The sequence below is a fragment of the Callithrix jacchus genome, chromosome 16 (assembly GCF_049354715.1).
Source record: "Callithrix jacchus isolate 240 chromosome 16, calJac240_pri, whole genome shotgun sequence".
NCBI classification, from domain to species: Eukaryota; Metazoa; Chordata; class Mammalia; order Primates; family Cebidae; genus Callithrix; species Callithrix jacchus.
The window spans coordinates 87,645,954-87,661,112 of record NC_133517.1 but is presented as its reverse complement, the minus strand read 5'-3'; the positions used below and the strand labels follow the sequence as shown (position 1 = coordinate 87,661,112).

The 15,159-nt window shown below is 33.5% G+C and overlaps 1 protein-coding gene across 1 annotated transcript in view; it reads left to right on the top strand.

Annotated features, from left to right (window-relative positions):
* PKHD1L1 (PKHD1 like 1) overlaps window positions 1-15,159 on the top strand; it is a 156,959-nt gene that overhangs the window by 28,437 nt on the left and 113,363 nt on the right. Inside the window, exons 12-20 of the mRNA XM_002807647.6 lie at window positions 767-856; window positions 2,384-2,652; window positions 3,974-4,065; window positions 6,966-7,125; window positions 7,407-7,542; window positions 8,739-8,882; window positions 10,447-10,604; window positions 12,105-12,218; window positions 14,160-14,309. Of these exons, the coding sequence (XP_002807693.5) occupies window positions 767-856; window positions 2,384-2,652; window positions 3,974-4,065; window positions 6,966-7,125; window positions 7,407-7,542; window positions 8,739-8,882; window positions 10,447-10,604; window positions 12,105-12,218; window positions 14,160-14,309 (1,313 nt within the window). The remainder of the gene's footprint in view (window positions 1-766; window positions 857-2,383; window positions 2,653-3,973; window positions 4,066-6,965; window positions 7,126-7,406; window positions 7,543-8,738; window positions 8,883-10,446; window positions 10,605-12,104; window positions 12,219-14,159; window positions 14,310-15,159) is intronic.

Here is a 15,159-nt window from a genome sequence, read left to right as displayed (position 1 = left end):
AGAACAAAATCCCGTCTAAAAAACACGCGAACAAATAAAATAGTGAAAAGTAGTGTCAAAATTTAAATTTTCCAACTTGACAAAAATATCTCTCTCCGTCTCCCTTGTCCTCACATTTCATGAGCTGCAATTGCCATTTCAGTGAATACTTACTGAGGGCTGACCATATGCGAGGCATTGTGAGGAACACATGGAGGTTTAAAACATAGACTCTTCTCCCAAGTCTAATTGTGCTTATGTAAAAGTTATAATAGCTCTCTTTTAGGCTTTTTTTTCCTGTTTTGGTTTCAGTCTGTCTGTGAAAATGCCATTTAACAACTATTATTACTCTTTTTTTTTAAGAACTTGAACTAAATCAGCATTTTTCCTACCCAAGAGGTCTTGGGATCATCTACCTTTGCAAATTCTGAATGGCATGGATTTATTCTGTAACTTTTCTCCAAAGAACAAAATAAAAGTTTTTACTTTGGACTCAGAGGAGACATCTTGTACAAAGACATAGTTTTATGGATTTTTTTATATCAGAAATTATGAAATTTTCTCTCAATCTTGTGATGTTCTACCAGAAAAAATGTTGCTTTGTGGAAGTCTAATATTTACTGTGTGAAAAGCTTTAATAGAGAATATATAAAAGAAATAAAGAGCCCCAATTTTGCCTCTTGTTTATGCAACTTTGTTTTATTTGCAAAAGTGCTTAAAGATACACCGATGTGATTTGCATTGTGAAGTTTCAGTAGTAATCGTTTTGTATCTTGCTTCTCTGTAGGTGAAACTTGTCATACTTTGAATGTCACAGAAAATAGTATATGTTGCAAGACACCTCCCAAACCTCATATTCTCAAAACTGTATATCCAGGTAAGTTACCATAGGGAAAACAGCCATTTCTATACTTACATTAAAAGAATATATTCGTAAAAATATTATTTGAACTTTTTAGAATTTAGAATTTGTAGTAAGAATCATAAGAAATTTCCTCCAACTTTAAAAATTTACATTTTCTGGATTAGAAGATATTTCGATTAAATTAGCTGCAACAAAGCTGCACACGTGGAGAAAAATCCAGCCTCAATTATCCGGACACCCTACTGAAAACAGCACATCTCTATTGAGAGAGTTTAATTATGCTTTTTTAAATTGATTGATTCATATGCTTTTATTTCAAATTGAATTATGATAACTAAAACTTGGTCCAGTTTTGCCTTTTTCTGATTAAAAAAGATAAATAGGGGAAGTTAAATAATTCCTTGTCCAGAAAAATGTGGGAGTGAAAACAGGAGATGAGAGAAATGTTACTCTAAATTCTTTTCAGACTTTCAACTTGTGGCTCAGTGAAATTGCTTTCCTATCTACACTAATACCATTGAAATGTTGTTCATGTCTCTGTTTGTGGTGTGTATCTCATATTTTGTGTGCACAGTGAAAGTTGTTTATAGTTGTGTCATTGTTTGACATTTGAAGCCAAACAAATTACTTATCAACCAATTAAGTTTCTTTGGTTTGAATATTAGAATAAAAATGAACAAGTTTAAGAAAATAATTTTGATGATTTATAATTGATGACTGTAAGGAAAATGGTAATCAGTAAACACTGCTGCTATAAAAGCTTGAAGTGCTCAAGCTTATCCTCAACCAAATTCAGCTGAAAAAGAGTAGCCACTATTGTCCTTATGCAGGCAAATTTAAGGTTGCTAAAGGAAGAAATAAGCCTAACTGTTGTTGCAGTTGAAGGAAAAAAAAAATAGAGAGAGAGAGATAGCTCCTTTCTGATTAGACAAAAACTTAATCACAGAGTTTATTCTGGCAAGTATAGGTACAGTTTATTGAGAGTATCCTGTCTTTGATTCTCTTCAAGAATGAGAAGAAATCCTAGAGCAAAAGTATTTTTTTTTAAAGTGAGACAAATATTGTGAGAAACCTGAAATCCAACAATTTCTCTTCTTTAATTAGTGGCTTTGTAAACCATTAACTTTTGTTAGAATAGTCAAGGCAAAGGTTTTGTAATCAAGTGGCATGAATCTTTTTCAACATCAGTTATATCATAATTAATAATTATTATATATTTTTATCTTACATAAAGCACTTTTTAAATGCCAGGTGTTTTACATATATATTAAACATAATCCCTATAGCAACCATGCGAATATTATTATTACTCCCACTTTCCATATGTAGAAACCGAGGCTCAAATAAGTGAATTAATAATCAACAAATTGCAGACTGCCCTCTGGGTACAGATGCATATAGGGGAATATGCAATTGTTTATTTGCATACATGTTAAAAATATAAATTTAAATGCAGAATCTATAACCAACATCCAAATAGAAAGCCATTGAGACATTGCATGATGTGATGAAAGGCTTTTTTTATTTCATTACACTTAGGAGGGAGAGGCCTGAAGCTTGAGGTATGGAATAACAGTCGTCCAGTACATCTGGAAGAGATACTTGAATACAATGAAAAAACACCCGGGTACATGGGGGCCAGTTGGGTAGATTCAGCTTCCTACATTTGGCCCATGGAACAAGACAGATTTGTCGCACGCTTTAGTGGATTTTTAGTGGCTCCAGATTCTGATGTTTATAGATTCTACATCAGAGGTGATGACCGTTATGCTATTTATTTTAGCCAGACTGGACTTCCAGAAGATAAGGTAGGAAAGCCTAAGAATACTAATTGATACTATAAAAACATTATGGTCATGTTTATATGCATATTATTTACTCTAAATCAAAACAAATGAATATATTAAAAATTAATGAGAAATAATTTCATATTGTTTGGCTCTTGGCTATACGAAATATGATACAAGATATAAGTGATAGAAAACTTACAGCCTACGAGAAGACTTCCTGTATCTGAAAGTATTTCATCATTCTGCATTTATCATTCTGCTTTTATCTCTTGGACATGAGATAAAAGTCATTTCTCTATTTTGGTTTTTCCATAAATAGAATCATACATTCAATTTCATATGTATTTTTTCACATATTAGTATTAATTACTAATGTTATTAAATAATTTATATAATCACTATTTTTAATGACTAAGTAGTATTATTACATGGGTTTACTAAGCTTAGACAACCATCTCCCTCCCTACTGGTAAGTTTTTATTTACTTCTGATGTTTTATGACCACAAATAATACTCTATTGAACATCTATGTTCATTTGAATTTTCTGTATTTGGGGTTATTTTGTTAGGACAATTTCACAACATGAAACTAACAGATTCTCACACCTGTAATCCTAGCACTTTGGGAGGCTGAGGCGGGCAGATCACCTGAGGTCAGCAAGTTCGAGACCAGCCTGACCAATATGGTGAAACCCCGTCTTTAAAATAAATAAATAAATAAAATAAAATAAAATAACAGATCAAATTAAAATAACATTTTATGACTTGACTTATGTGGCTAGATTGCCTCCCAAACTGGTTGTTCAAGTTTCAATTGCTACCTGTAATTTATAACTTCTAATTTTTATCATAATTTGTACTCCAAAGCACGTATACTCCAATCATTCCTAATGGGAAGCCCAAAGTTCTCTCACTCTAGTATACCGAAGTATTTAGCAATCTTTGGCATATTTCAGGCTTACTTCTAATGATCTAATTTGTATTAAATCTCTCAAAGTTCTCCACGGAGCAAAATATTTTATTTGACAATAACTACCTTGCTCCTAGTATGTATCTTATTAGTTTCCACTGTAGTTTTAATTATGGAAAAGCTGTGATCTGTGTAGTATGCTTGGTACAGTAGTGCTGATGTTAGTGAAGGGTGGAAGGAATAAAGTGAGCTTCGATAATTAAAAAAAATTAAAGCATAGTAGATAACATCTTAAAAGAAAAAATATGAAGTAGGCTTACTTTTTTCTACTTGTGAAATTTCTAAGATTGAATAATAAATGATAAATAATGTTGGAAAGGTCTATTAATAAATTCTCCTTTTTCTCTGTCTCTGTCTCTCTGGCATTAGGTGAGGATTGCATATAATTCTGCCAATGCCAACAGTTATTTTTCCAGTCCAGCACAAAGATCAGATGATATTTATCTGCAGAAAGGAAAAGAGTAAGGTTTTTTCTTGTCATTAAATTACTGTATGGTCTTTACAAACTTTAAGTTTATATTTTAAAGTATTTTCAGTGTATTTTTATTGGTGGAAGTGATATTAACTTATTGCCTTAATTTATAATTGGTCATTCTCTATAATTTTATTCAAATTTGTTTATTTTCAAGAATACTAGCATTCACCTAACCAGGAAAATTAGTAGTCTAAATTAACCCTGTTACCAAATTACAATTTTGTAAAATTTATTTAATCCTGTTTTTAATTCTTTACTTGGACCCTTCAGTCAATCTACCCACGTAATTTCTCTGTTCCTGCAGCTGAGCTGTTGAGTATTGCTAGGGAAAAATCACTAAGCCACATGGATCGTTGCCACTGTTAATACTATTTGTTATTCACCAGTTTATTCCAGGCCCTTAGCCAGGTACTGGAAATTTAAGAACATTAAAATACACTCCCAGAACTGAAAGAACTTATCATTAGTGTTGAAAGGTCAAGTCCAAGAAGCCAATGAATGGGATTATCATCCAAATACCAGATAATCTCATTTTAAAAAACCATTCAGAATTCCTAGAAAACAGGAAGGTAAAAGACATGATACATTCAAAATGGAGAATGTGGAGAAATTGAGTTGTATAAAGAACATCAAAAGAGGCACTGAGATCATATTTGTCATTTGTATCTGTTAGATTTCACTATATAACAAAGCGCTTCAGACTATACCAACTTCAAATAACAAATGTGTATTACTTTACACAATTTTACAGTCGGCTGAGCTGTTCTTTTAGTCGTGGCTAGTTTAGTTGGGGATTGGTGGCCTAGAATGTCTCACTCACATGTCTGGAGCCTCAGCAGGCATGGCTGAGTCTTAGATATCTGTGGCATCCCATTGCACATGGTCTCTCAGTGTCCAGGAGGCTAGTCCAGGTGTGTCACATTGTGGACGTGTTCTCCACAGTAAAGGGGGGAGTCCTAATGCACACACACTCTGCAATACTCTGCTCGTGTCACATTTGCTAATATTGCATTGTCCAAAGCAAGTGGCCAAGCCTAGACTTAAGGATGAAGAAATAGACTTCCCTTCTTAATGGGAGGAATATATTTTTCTTTTTAAATTTACCATATCACCCTTTCAGATATTGATGAGGTTATGCTCAGAGGCAGCATCACAAAGATCTTATGAAATTGGACAGAGTGTGTTGGGATCAGTGGAACCTGGCAACAATCACACTTAATGTTCTCACTGAGGTCTTAGTAATACTGACATGGGGAAAGCATTTTATTCCTTTTATTCCTCCTTATTCTACTTTCACTTCTTTATATATTAACCATGATAACTACTGGTCCAGGCCAGGATAAATGGAATGCCTGATTAATCCCTACTGGAATTAAATATTAGTACATTTTTGGACTTCGGCTTGGTCTTGGAAAGTGAGTTCATTCTACCAGCTTGGCAGAAGCACAGAGCTTGAATGAAACAGCTCCTAATACATCTGCTGCCTGGTATCTGTGCTCCTGCAAAACCAGCTTGGAATTTACATACTGTGCTTACAATGATGGCTGTGAATTCTGAAATTGAGGCCACTCTAGCCAGTTTATTGCACAGTGGTTCTCCAAGCCTTTCCAAAGGTAGCTCATATTGCTAAGTCATTCTACTCAAATATTAAAAATATAGTTCCATCTAGGGCATATCTTTTTGCTTACCTTATTACGTTTGGAATTCTCCCTGAGTTACTCATTTAAAGAAAAATTTAAATCCTTAAAATTCCCTTAGCCTTTTTTTTCATATGGAGAAAGGAATGATAATATCTATTTTATGAGACTTCGGTAAAGATTAAATATAATAATGTCTGCAAAGTGCTTGGTTTATTGTCTAGCACAGAGAAATAACCTAATTAATATTTTAAGCCACAAGTAAGGATACAAAATTTTAATGGTTCTTCTTTGAATTCTGCTCCTTAATTAGTGTTGGTCATTTCAAGTTAGCAGAGCTGTTGAACAGGTTCTTAGGGAGGCCAAGAGCCTGATATAATCGACGAAGATCAGTTCCATCGGGTGATGATCCAGAACCCCATCATTCTACACATTTGAAAGATCACACATTTCCCTCATTCAGATTCTTTCATGAACTGTGGATATTTATTCTTCCTATGTAAGAATATATGTTGAGTGATGTGAGACAATTTAGGGAAGTTTCCAGCTGTCCTCTCCAAACATGTGAGCAATGGTGACGTTGCTAGAGATTTAGAGGAGAAGCAGTAGTTCTGTTGTCTCCTGTAACAGCTGGTTAGTGAAGGCATTATCCTGGGTACACAGTAATATGAGGGGCAGGGGACCACAAGAATCAGGAATTCAAAATATGAAGTGTAAATTCCATCCAGCTAGCAGGAGGACCGTAGAAAATCTGACCAGTGAAAGTTTCCTGAGGCAATGTTTTATTCCTCAAATTATAAATGGAGCCAAATTTAAGGAACGTGAAAGTAGGAAGTTTTATTCCTGACAAATATAACCACTCAGATGTAAGACTGCCATTTGCTTGAACACATTAAAGTATTTAACCTCTGCAGGTTGTCTGTGTTGTATGCTAGGGACAGTGTTATTTTTCAGGATCTTGAGTATAGGAAATAGTATCTTCCTCAATAAATATTTATTGACTAAGCCGAATGAATTGGTCATGAATGAGAACAACTTCTACTAATGCAGATATCTTGCATAATTCATTTTATTTTAGCAAACGGCTATGAAAATTTTAGCATTTGAATATTTAAAAATCTGAGTTACTACAGTGTAAGTCATTTAACAGGCAGGCATTTAAGATAATGTTGACATTTTATTCATTAAAATATTTTCATGACAAGTGTTACGAAAAAAAGTTACATTCATTAGTTACGCTATTTTCCAGATATTATATTGAAATCTTGCTGCAGGAGTATAGATTAAGTGCATTTGTTGATGTCGGACTGTACCAGTATCAAAACGTTTATACTGAACAGCAAACAGGAGACGCAGTAAATGAAGAACAAGTTATCAAATCCCAGTCGACAATCATCCAGGAAGTACAGGTTTGCTATAATTATAGTTCTATGTTATAGAAAGCAAATGTTCAAAGGCAGGTTCTCAAGTTGATTATTAATTTTACTAGGTACGACACTGTTTTAGGTGAAAGCAGGCATCGACAATTATTGAATTATGACTTAGAGTGTCTGTATTGTAAACCAAATAGACTGTTACTTGTCATTTGTGGTAAAATAGAGCAATAAAGTGTCATTGGATAGCTGAATTATGATGCTTTTGGAATATTTTTTTATGTATTAAAAATGTGTTTTTATAAATCAAAAAATAGGTTATAACATTGGAAAACTGGGAAACAACTAAGGCAATTAATGAAGTTCAGAAGATCAAGGTAACCAGCCCATGTGTGGAAGCTAATTCATGTTCACTTTACCAATATCAATTAATCTATAATATGGAAAAAACTGGTAAGTTATAAATGATAAGGGAGATACTAATCTGCAGATGGAGCCATAAAGTATTTGTTCTAGTTGAATTCTACTGTCTGGAAAATATAGTTTTGATGATATGCTAGACAAAGAAGCAGAAAAATATATTATGAACAAAAGCCTTCAGACTGGGATAGAAAATGACATCCATACAAACAACTTTCTGGCATATACTATCATTTTCTGAGAATAACGATAAATATATATGTAAATGCATATAGAATTTTTATATCTGTGACTCATTGGTGTAAGTAAAGAAAGCAGGAATTATGGATAGTCAACCGAAATGCCCATCAGTAATAGACTGATGGGATAGATTGATGGATAAAGAAAATGTGGTACACCATGGAATAGTATGCAGTCATAAAAAGGAATAAGATCATGTCCTTTTCAGGGACATGGATGAAGCTTGAAGCCATTTCTTTAGCAAACTTACACAGGAACAGAAAACCAAACACCGCATGTATCTCACTTACAGGTGGAAGCTGAAGAATGAGAACACATGGAGACAGTGAGGGGAACAACACACACTGAAGCCTGTTGGGGAGTGGGGTTGGCAGCAAGAGAGAATTAGGTTAGGAAAAGTAGCTAATGCATGCTAGACTTAATACCTAGGTGATGATGGGTTGATAGGTGCAGCAAACCACCATGACATACAGTTACCTGTGTAACAAACCTGCACATCCTGGACATGTACTCCAGAACTTAAAAAAAAAATTAAAGTTAAAAAAAGGAATTAAATTTATCATTGCACAGAAGTAAACATGCCTTTCAATTTTTGAATTTAAGTGACAGGCCTATGGAACACTAATTTATCAGGTAATAAACAACATTGCATTTCTATATTTTGTAATAAATCCTAAAAAAATAACTTTTGCTACTACTGTTAATTGTTTTAATCAGAAAATATTGATGATTGCTTATTCTTTGCCAAATCCAATGATTGCTACTGTGGGAATATTCAAACAAAATATGAGCACTGTCCTCAAAGAGATCACAAATTAATTAGTCAATAATATTTAACTTGAATTAATTTGAAAATACAATTTCTCTAAGTGATAACTTACATGGTACAGAGTATAGGTGCTTTAAAAATTTAAATATAAGACATCAGTGTTGGTTGTGGTAGCTCAGAAAGATTTCAACTTCTCTGTTTGTTTTAATCCAACCAAAAGTCTTCCTACCTGCTGATGCTTCTGAATTCATACTGCAATCAGCCTTGAATGATCTCTGGTCTATAAAACCGGACACAGTTCAAGTAATAAGAACACGGAATGCCCAGGGCTATATCTACACGATAACATTCATATCAACTAGAGGTAAACATGTATTTAATTTTGTACTTCGGTAAGAAACAAATGTGTATCAAGTGCCACTCTAAAAGTATGATAAGATGACAGAGAAAAAGACTTGCTTAATATCAGGAGAAGCAGAAATTAAATGGTTATTTTTTTTCTATGGTAATTTAAATTTTACTTGTATTTCAAGGAACGTACAACTCCAGTGCATGAGAAATGCACTATATGTACTACAAATGTACTTTCCATGTAACAGCTTACTTTATAATTTAGTAAAAACTAGTGAAAATATTCATTCTGGAAATAAAATTTAGGCAAATCAGTATTGTCCAGGAGACACTCATCTGGTCAAATCCTGCCTAATGAAAGGATTTTGTGGTCAAATTCACATGTGAGACACTTCATATCATGGCTCTTCCTTGAAGACTGGCAGAGCTCACTGCAGTGTTAAAACCCCTGATGAGTCCTGCAATATTTAAAAAGAAAAAGGAAAAAAATCAATTCACCTGTGTTTAATACAAACTTATTTTATCTCTCCATCTTTTTTTTCAAGTAATAGCTATTAACCTCCTATTAATGTTTTACAGAAAACATTTTTGGAAATATCGACATAGATATTCTGCCTTCTGACTTGACTTAACAACTAATTTGGCTATTTGGTATATTTAGCTCAGAAAGTAGGTCCCTGAATGTGTGTGTGTTTACTTTTCTTTGGGCAATCATTTTTCAATTTATGTAAGGAAAATGTTACTTCAATGTTTATGTCTCATTTTATGAAATTGTTTATTTGATTGTTAATAAAGAATTAGATGTTTTGAAATCAAATTCTTTGGACACTTTTTGAAAAAGTATCCAAAAATTAGACTGTCAAAATACTGTATAAATAAACATATGAATATCCTTTTTGATATGTTTTTATACATCAGGGGGAATTTTTAAGGCTTCAGCAGAGACCTTAAGAAATAGGGTACCAAATCCTAACTGGGTAGATTTTAAGACTTTAACCAACAAAAACGGTCATAAAGATCAGTGAGATTCCACTGGTAGAGTATCCTTTCAAAAAGGAGAGACATTCAAGGACAGGCCTTATTCCTCTAAAAGTGGCATGGTGTGAACAAACCTCACAGGTCAGAGACTGTTTCCTGGAATTCAGTTTTGTGCCCTTCTCATGTCTAAAGTAAATAGTGCTATTCCAGCTGAGCATTTTTACTAAAATAATGGTACTATCACAAACTAAAAAAATGTTTTGGAATATTGTACTGCTCATTGATCTTTATCTCATGGTCCTCATACATATGTCTGTTTGTCTTATAATACTTCCTTTTAAGCCATAGAAACAGCCCCTTAAGTATGTAGCACTTTGTTTTGCTATTTCTGCCATGGATAAATCTCAAATTTAAGGATCTAAATCTTCCCCATTCTTTCTTCTTTTGTGATAATGGAACACCAAATGAAACCAATGCGGCTAAATTGGAGGGTCTATTTAATATATATAATTATGTATAGATATATATATATAATTATGTATAGTTTTATATATTTTATTAGTTAACTGTTACAAATTCTGTTTGGTACTTAATTTCAGGAGACTTTGATCTGCTTGGTTATGAAGTCTTTGAAGGGAATAATGTTACACTGGATATTACAGAACAAACCAAAGGAAAACCCAACTTGGAGACATTCACACTAAATTGGGATGGGATTGCTTCTAGGCCGCTCACTCCATGGTCATCAGAGGCTGAAGTAAGCTGTGAATGTTTCTACCATGCATTTTTCCTGCACCCTCTCACAGCATTCACAGGTCATTTGTAGACAGATGGGAAAGAGACATTACTTCCAAGAATCACTGCAAATTACTTATCACCTGATCAACTTACCACAATTTATGTATTGTTATATACTATTATATAATGTGGACACTTTTATCTGGAAGGAGACTAAGAGACAACCTAGTGTAGCTACTCCTTTTTCCAGACAAGGCATCTAAAAGTTTCCAAAGCCTTGCCCTGCCTATGTGTGGAAGCTTTGAGTCCCTCCACCCACACTGGCATTGTTCTTCACTCAAAACCCAATTTGTCATTCTGTAAAATCAGAAATTCCTTGAGAGAGATAGTACAATACAAGCTTAGCTATAAAGTATTGGTTAGTTTAAATATCCTAATATTTTATTAAATAGAACACCATTTAAATGTCAACTTTTTATAAAGAACACTTTAAGGACACATTCTTCTATTTGGTGTGATAGGTTGGAGCCTGCCCATAGTGAGGAGAGAAGGGAGGAAATATTCCAAAGACAAGAGAAGGAAAAGGGAGTTCTTAGGTCTGTGCCAACAGGGCCTAATATATCTCCATGGGGGCAGCTATTCAAAAAGAAAGAATGCTTGTGAGTTATTACATTTTGACAACTATCTGGACAATGAAATTAATATTTCTTTGAGGACTAAAGAGTATATATTGTTTCAAGCCCTTAGTTCTAAATAATAATTATTTCTGTTCTTTGCCAGAGAAATTGATATGGAAATTGTAGGATACTTGTGAATACATACTAATTTTCACATAATCTGCAATAATGTATTATTTTTGAATAATTATAAATACAAGCTTACAGTATATGCGTGTAAACTTTTTTTTTTTTTTTTTTGAGGCGGAGTCTGGCTGTGTCACCAGGCTGGAGTGCAGTAGCGTGATCTCGGCTCACTGCAACTTCCACTTCCCGGGTTGGAGTGATTCTCCTGCCTCAGTCTCCTGAGTAGCTGGGACTACAGGCACGGGCAACTATGCCCAGAATTTTTGTATTTTTAGTAGAGACAGGTTTCACCATGTTGGCCAGAATCCATTGATATGTATTGTTTTTTTCTCAGTTAATTTTGAGTTAGTTGGAAAAATTATTTATTTGGAATCTATCTAATTGGGTACTAATTAATTTGGGTTTGCTTCATTGCTCTCTTTAAAAAGCTATTAAACAAATGTCTGCCTTATATAATAACTATATATGCAAATATTAACCAATTGTCTGTGACTATTGTTATTCTAGAATAAAGTCTTGAAAACTTGTTGGCCACGAAAGTTATCACACTAACTTAAAATTATTTAGAAAATTAACTCATAATCATGACTAAAATATGGGAATTATGAAAATGTTCTATTAGAACCAATTAGTAGAATCAGTAGTAGTTATTACTAATTACTAACATTCTAACTTTTCATGAAAAGAAGTTATTGATGTTTATATTGTTAATTTAGTTTCAGAGAGCAGTGGAAGAAATGGTTAGCACCAAGTGTCCACCACAAATCACAAATTTCGAAGAAGGACTTGTTGTGAAATACTTCAGAGACTATGAAACTGATTTTAATCTGGTATGAAATATTTAATGAACTGCAAAACTGGCCAAATACAATTTATATAATGGTTTGAAATTTTATAATTTCTTTTCTGAATTAGTATTAATAATTTTGTCATTCACAGTCAAATCACAAAAATGACTTTGTTACACATTTATTGGTGAGGCCTTGTTGATAGGTGGTATTGGTAGTGCCTTCTATAATTTCATTTGTTAAATTTTTTTTACTACACATTAATTTGCTTGCTAGAAAGTATAAAAGCTGAGCAAAATTAAGATTTGCAGTGTTTTTGTTTATTTTGTGTATTAAGCCATTGTTGCATTGCTATAAAGAAATACCTAAGACTGGGTAATTTAGAAAGAAAAGAGGTTTAATTGGCTCACAGTTCTGTAGGCTGTACAGGAAGCACGATGTTGGCATCTGCTTGGCTTCTGGGAAGGCCTTGGGAAACTTTTAATCATGGTGGAAGGCAAAGAGGGAACAGGCACATCATTTGGCTTGGTCAAGAGCAAGAGAAGAGAGTGGGGTGGTGCCACACACTTTTAAACAACCAGACCTTGTGAAAACTCACTTACTAACATGAGAATAGCACCGATAGGATGGTACTAAGCCATTCATGAGAAATCCACACCCATGATCAAATCACCTCCCACCAGGCCCCACCTTGAATTTTGGGGATTATGGTTCAACATGCAATTTGGTGGGGACACAGATCCAAATTATGTTGTTTTGTTTGTGGTTTCTTAACATGGATGCACAGTACATCCTTTCTCCTCATTGGCTTCAGAGAATGTGAGGCATTATATATTTTTATGTATTATGTAGTTCTATATAATTGCTTCTCTTGCTTTTTGACATAACACTGTGGTTAATTAGTACATGGCCCAGTTATTATTTCTTTCTTAATGAGATTTTTAAAAAATATACAGTAAAGGAAGAAAATTGAATATGTACTATCTAATTCTCATTTTCAAGACTTCAGTAAGCCAGATATATGCTATTTCCAAGTAAAAACTGTGAGAATAAAAAAGTGTATAGTTATTTAATTCAGATCAACACCCTAGATATAAATATAAATTCTTAAAAAATATCTCTCAGGATACTTTTCAAGAGCAGATCAGTGAGAAAAAAAATCTTTTCATTTAATGGATGACCTTTTCAGCTTCATTTAATAAATATATGTGTATTTATGTTCTATTCTGAATGTAGTACTAGCAGCCATGAGGATGGCACATGTAATTTACCTCCTACTTTTTTCCTACTTCATCTCTCATCACTACCTTCACATGCATTTCCATGCTGCACTTAACCTTAACAGTTTGCATTTCTCGCACCATGCTCTCTCATACCTCTGCTTTTTTTGCACATATTTTGACCTCTCTCTGAAGCCCCTACTTTCTTTTTACCATCTATACCATGCCTTTGACACCTTTTTTCCATTCCAGCCACTCCTATTTATCTTTAAAACCTTAACTCATTTGTCATTTCCCCTGAGCCATCTTTCTTGATGCTTTTGTGTGAGTTAGATGCCTCCTGTGAGCCTCAGTATGATAATCGTTGGCTTCTTTGTCTTAGATGGGTGGCCTCTATCTACAGGGATAGGGTTCTTCACCACTTGAATCCTGAAGATTAAACAGCAAATACACAAACAGACAGAAACCTGACACAAAGTAAACACTGCATAAACACTCATGGAAAGAATGAATATATCCGTACAGAGCTCGTAATGTAAGGAGAAAAACAACTTGGAAACTAGTCAAATACTGGTATTAGGGATTATATAATTATGAATCTGAATGAGAGCTTTAGATTTCAGACGAGGAAGAAAACATCTCAAGTTAAATAATCGGTGAAACAGTGGGATCTGGATTGAACCTTGAAGGTTTGGGTGCATACATTGGGGGAAAAACAGAACAATAAATCATGTTTTCATTTGAAATATTATTGTTTCGGTAGGAACATATTAACAGAGGGCAGAAGACAGCTGAAACTGATGCTTACTGTGGTCGTTACTCCCTGAAAAACCCAGCTGTTCTTTTTGACTCAGCAGATGTTAAACCTAACAGATTACCATATGGAGACATTTTATTGTTTCCTTATAATCAGGTAAGCTCAATGAAATGATATGCTAATTGAATCTGGACAATACCTTGGTAATAAAATTTCATGAAATTTTAAGACAGGGAAAAAGGCTTGCCATGTGAATAGTATGTCATATTGTAACAGGCACTACAGTGTAAATACTGAGTGCTTGTGGTTTCCTCTTCTGAGGATTCTTAAAATTATATATATATATAATTTTAAGAATATATATATATACACACATATATATGTATATAGCACCATGTATCGTGTATTATATCTCTCTTTTAATTTCAGAAAAAATTATTTGCACCCAGGTTTAAATACTAAAATAATTAAAAATATGTAAGCTCTTTCATTTTTTCTTCATTAATTAGGAAGAAACAAAAATTGATAGCCATCATAGGATAATCTTGGGTATCCAGTCAGGGATAAATGAAACAATATTATGAGCAAAGGAGATGGCAGTTTTAATAAGGGTATTTAAGACTGTTAATCATAGATTTACCCTTTCTCCTTTTTTAAAATTCTTAAATTATGGCACATATCCTAAAGTTCAAAGTTCTTAATATATATGGCATGCTTAAGTACTTGGGGGACCATTAAAATGGTATTTAATTACTATTTTACAGTGACACTCATTCTCTGTTTCTAAATGTTCAATGATATTTACATCCCATTTAATCTGCCTGAATGTTTACCTCTCTTCTTTTCTATGTGCACTGGGATTTTAAATTTACTGAATAGCTTAGAGTTAGTGAATTCACCCGGAGTGAATTGTTTCCAGTTTTAAAGGGAACTATACCTAAAAAAAGATATAGAATTAATCATTAATTGTAAGGTCACTTCAACATCACTTTGTCTATACATTTTT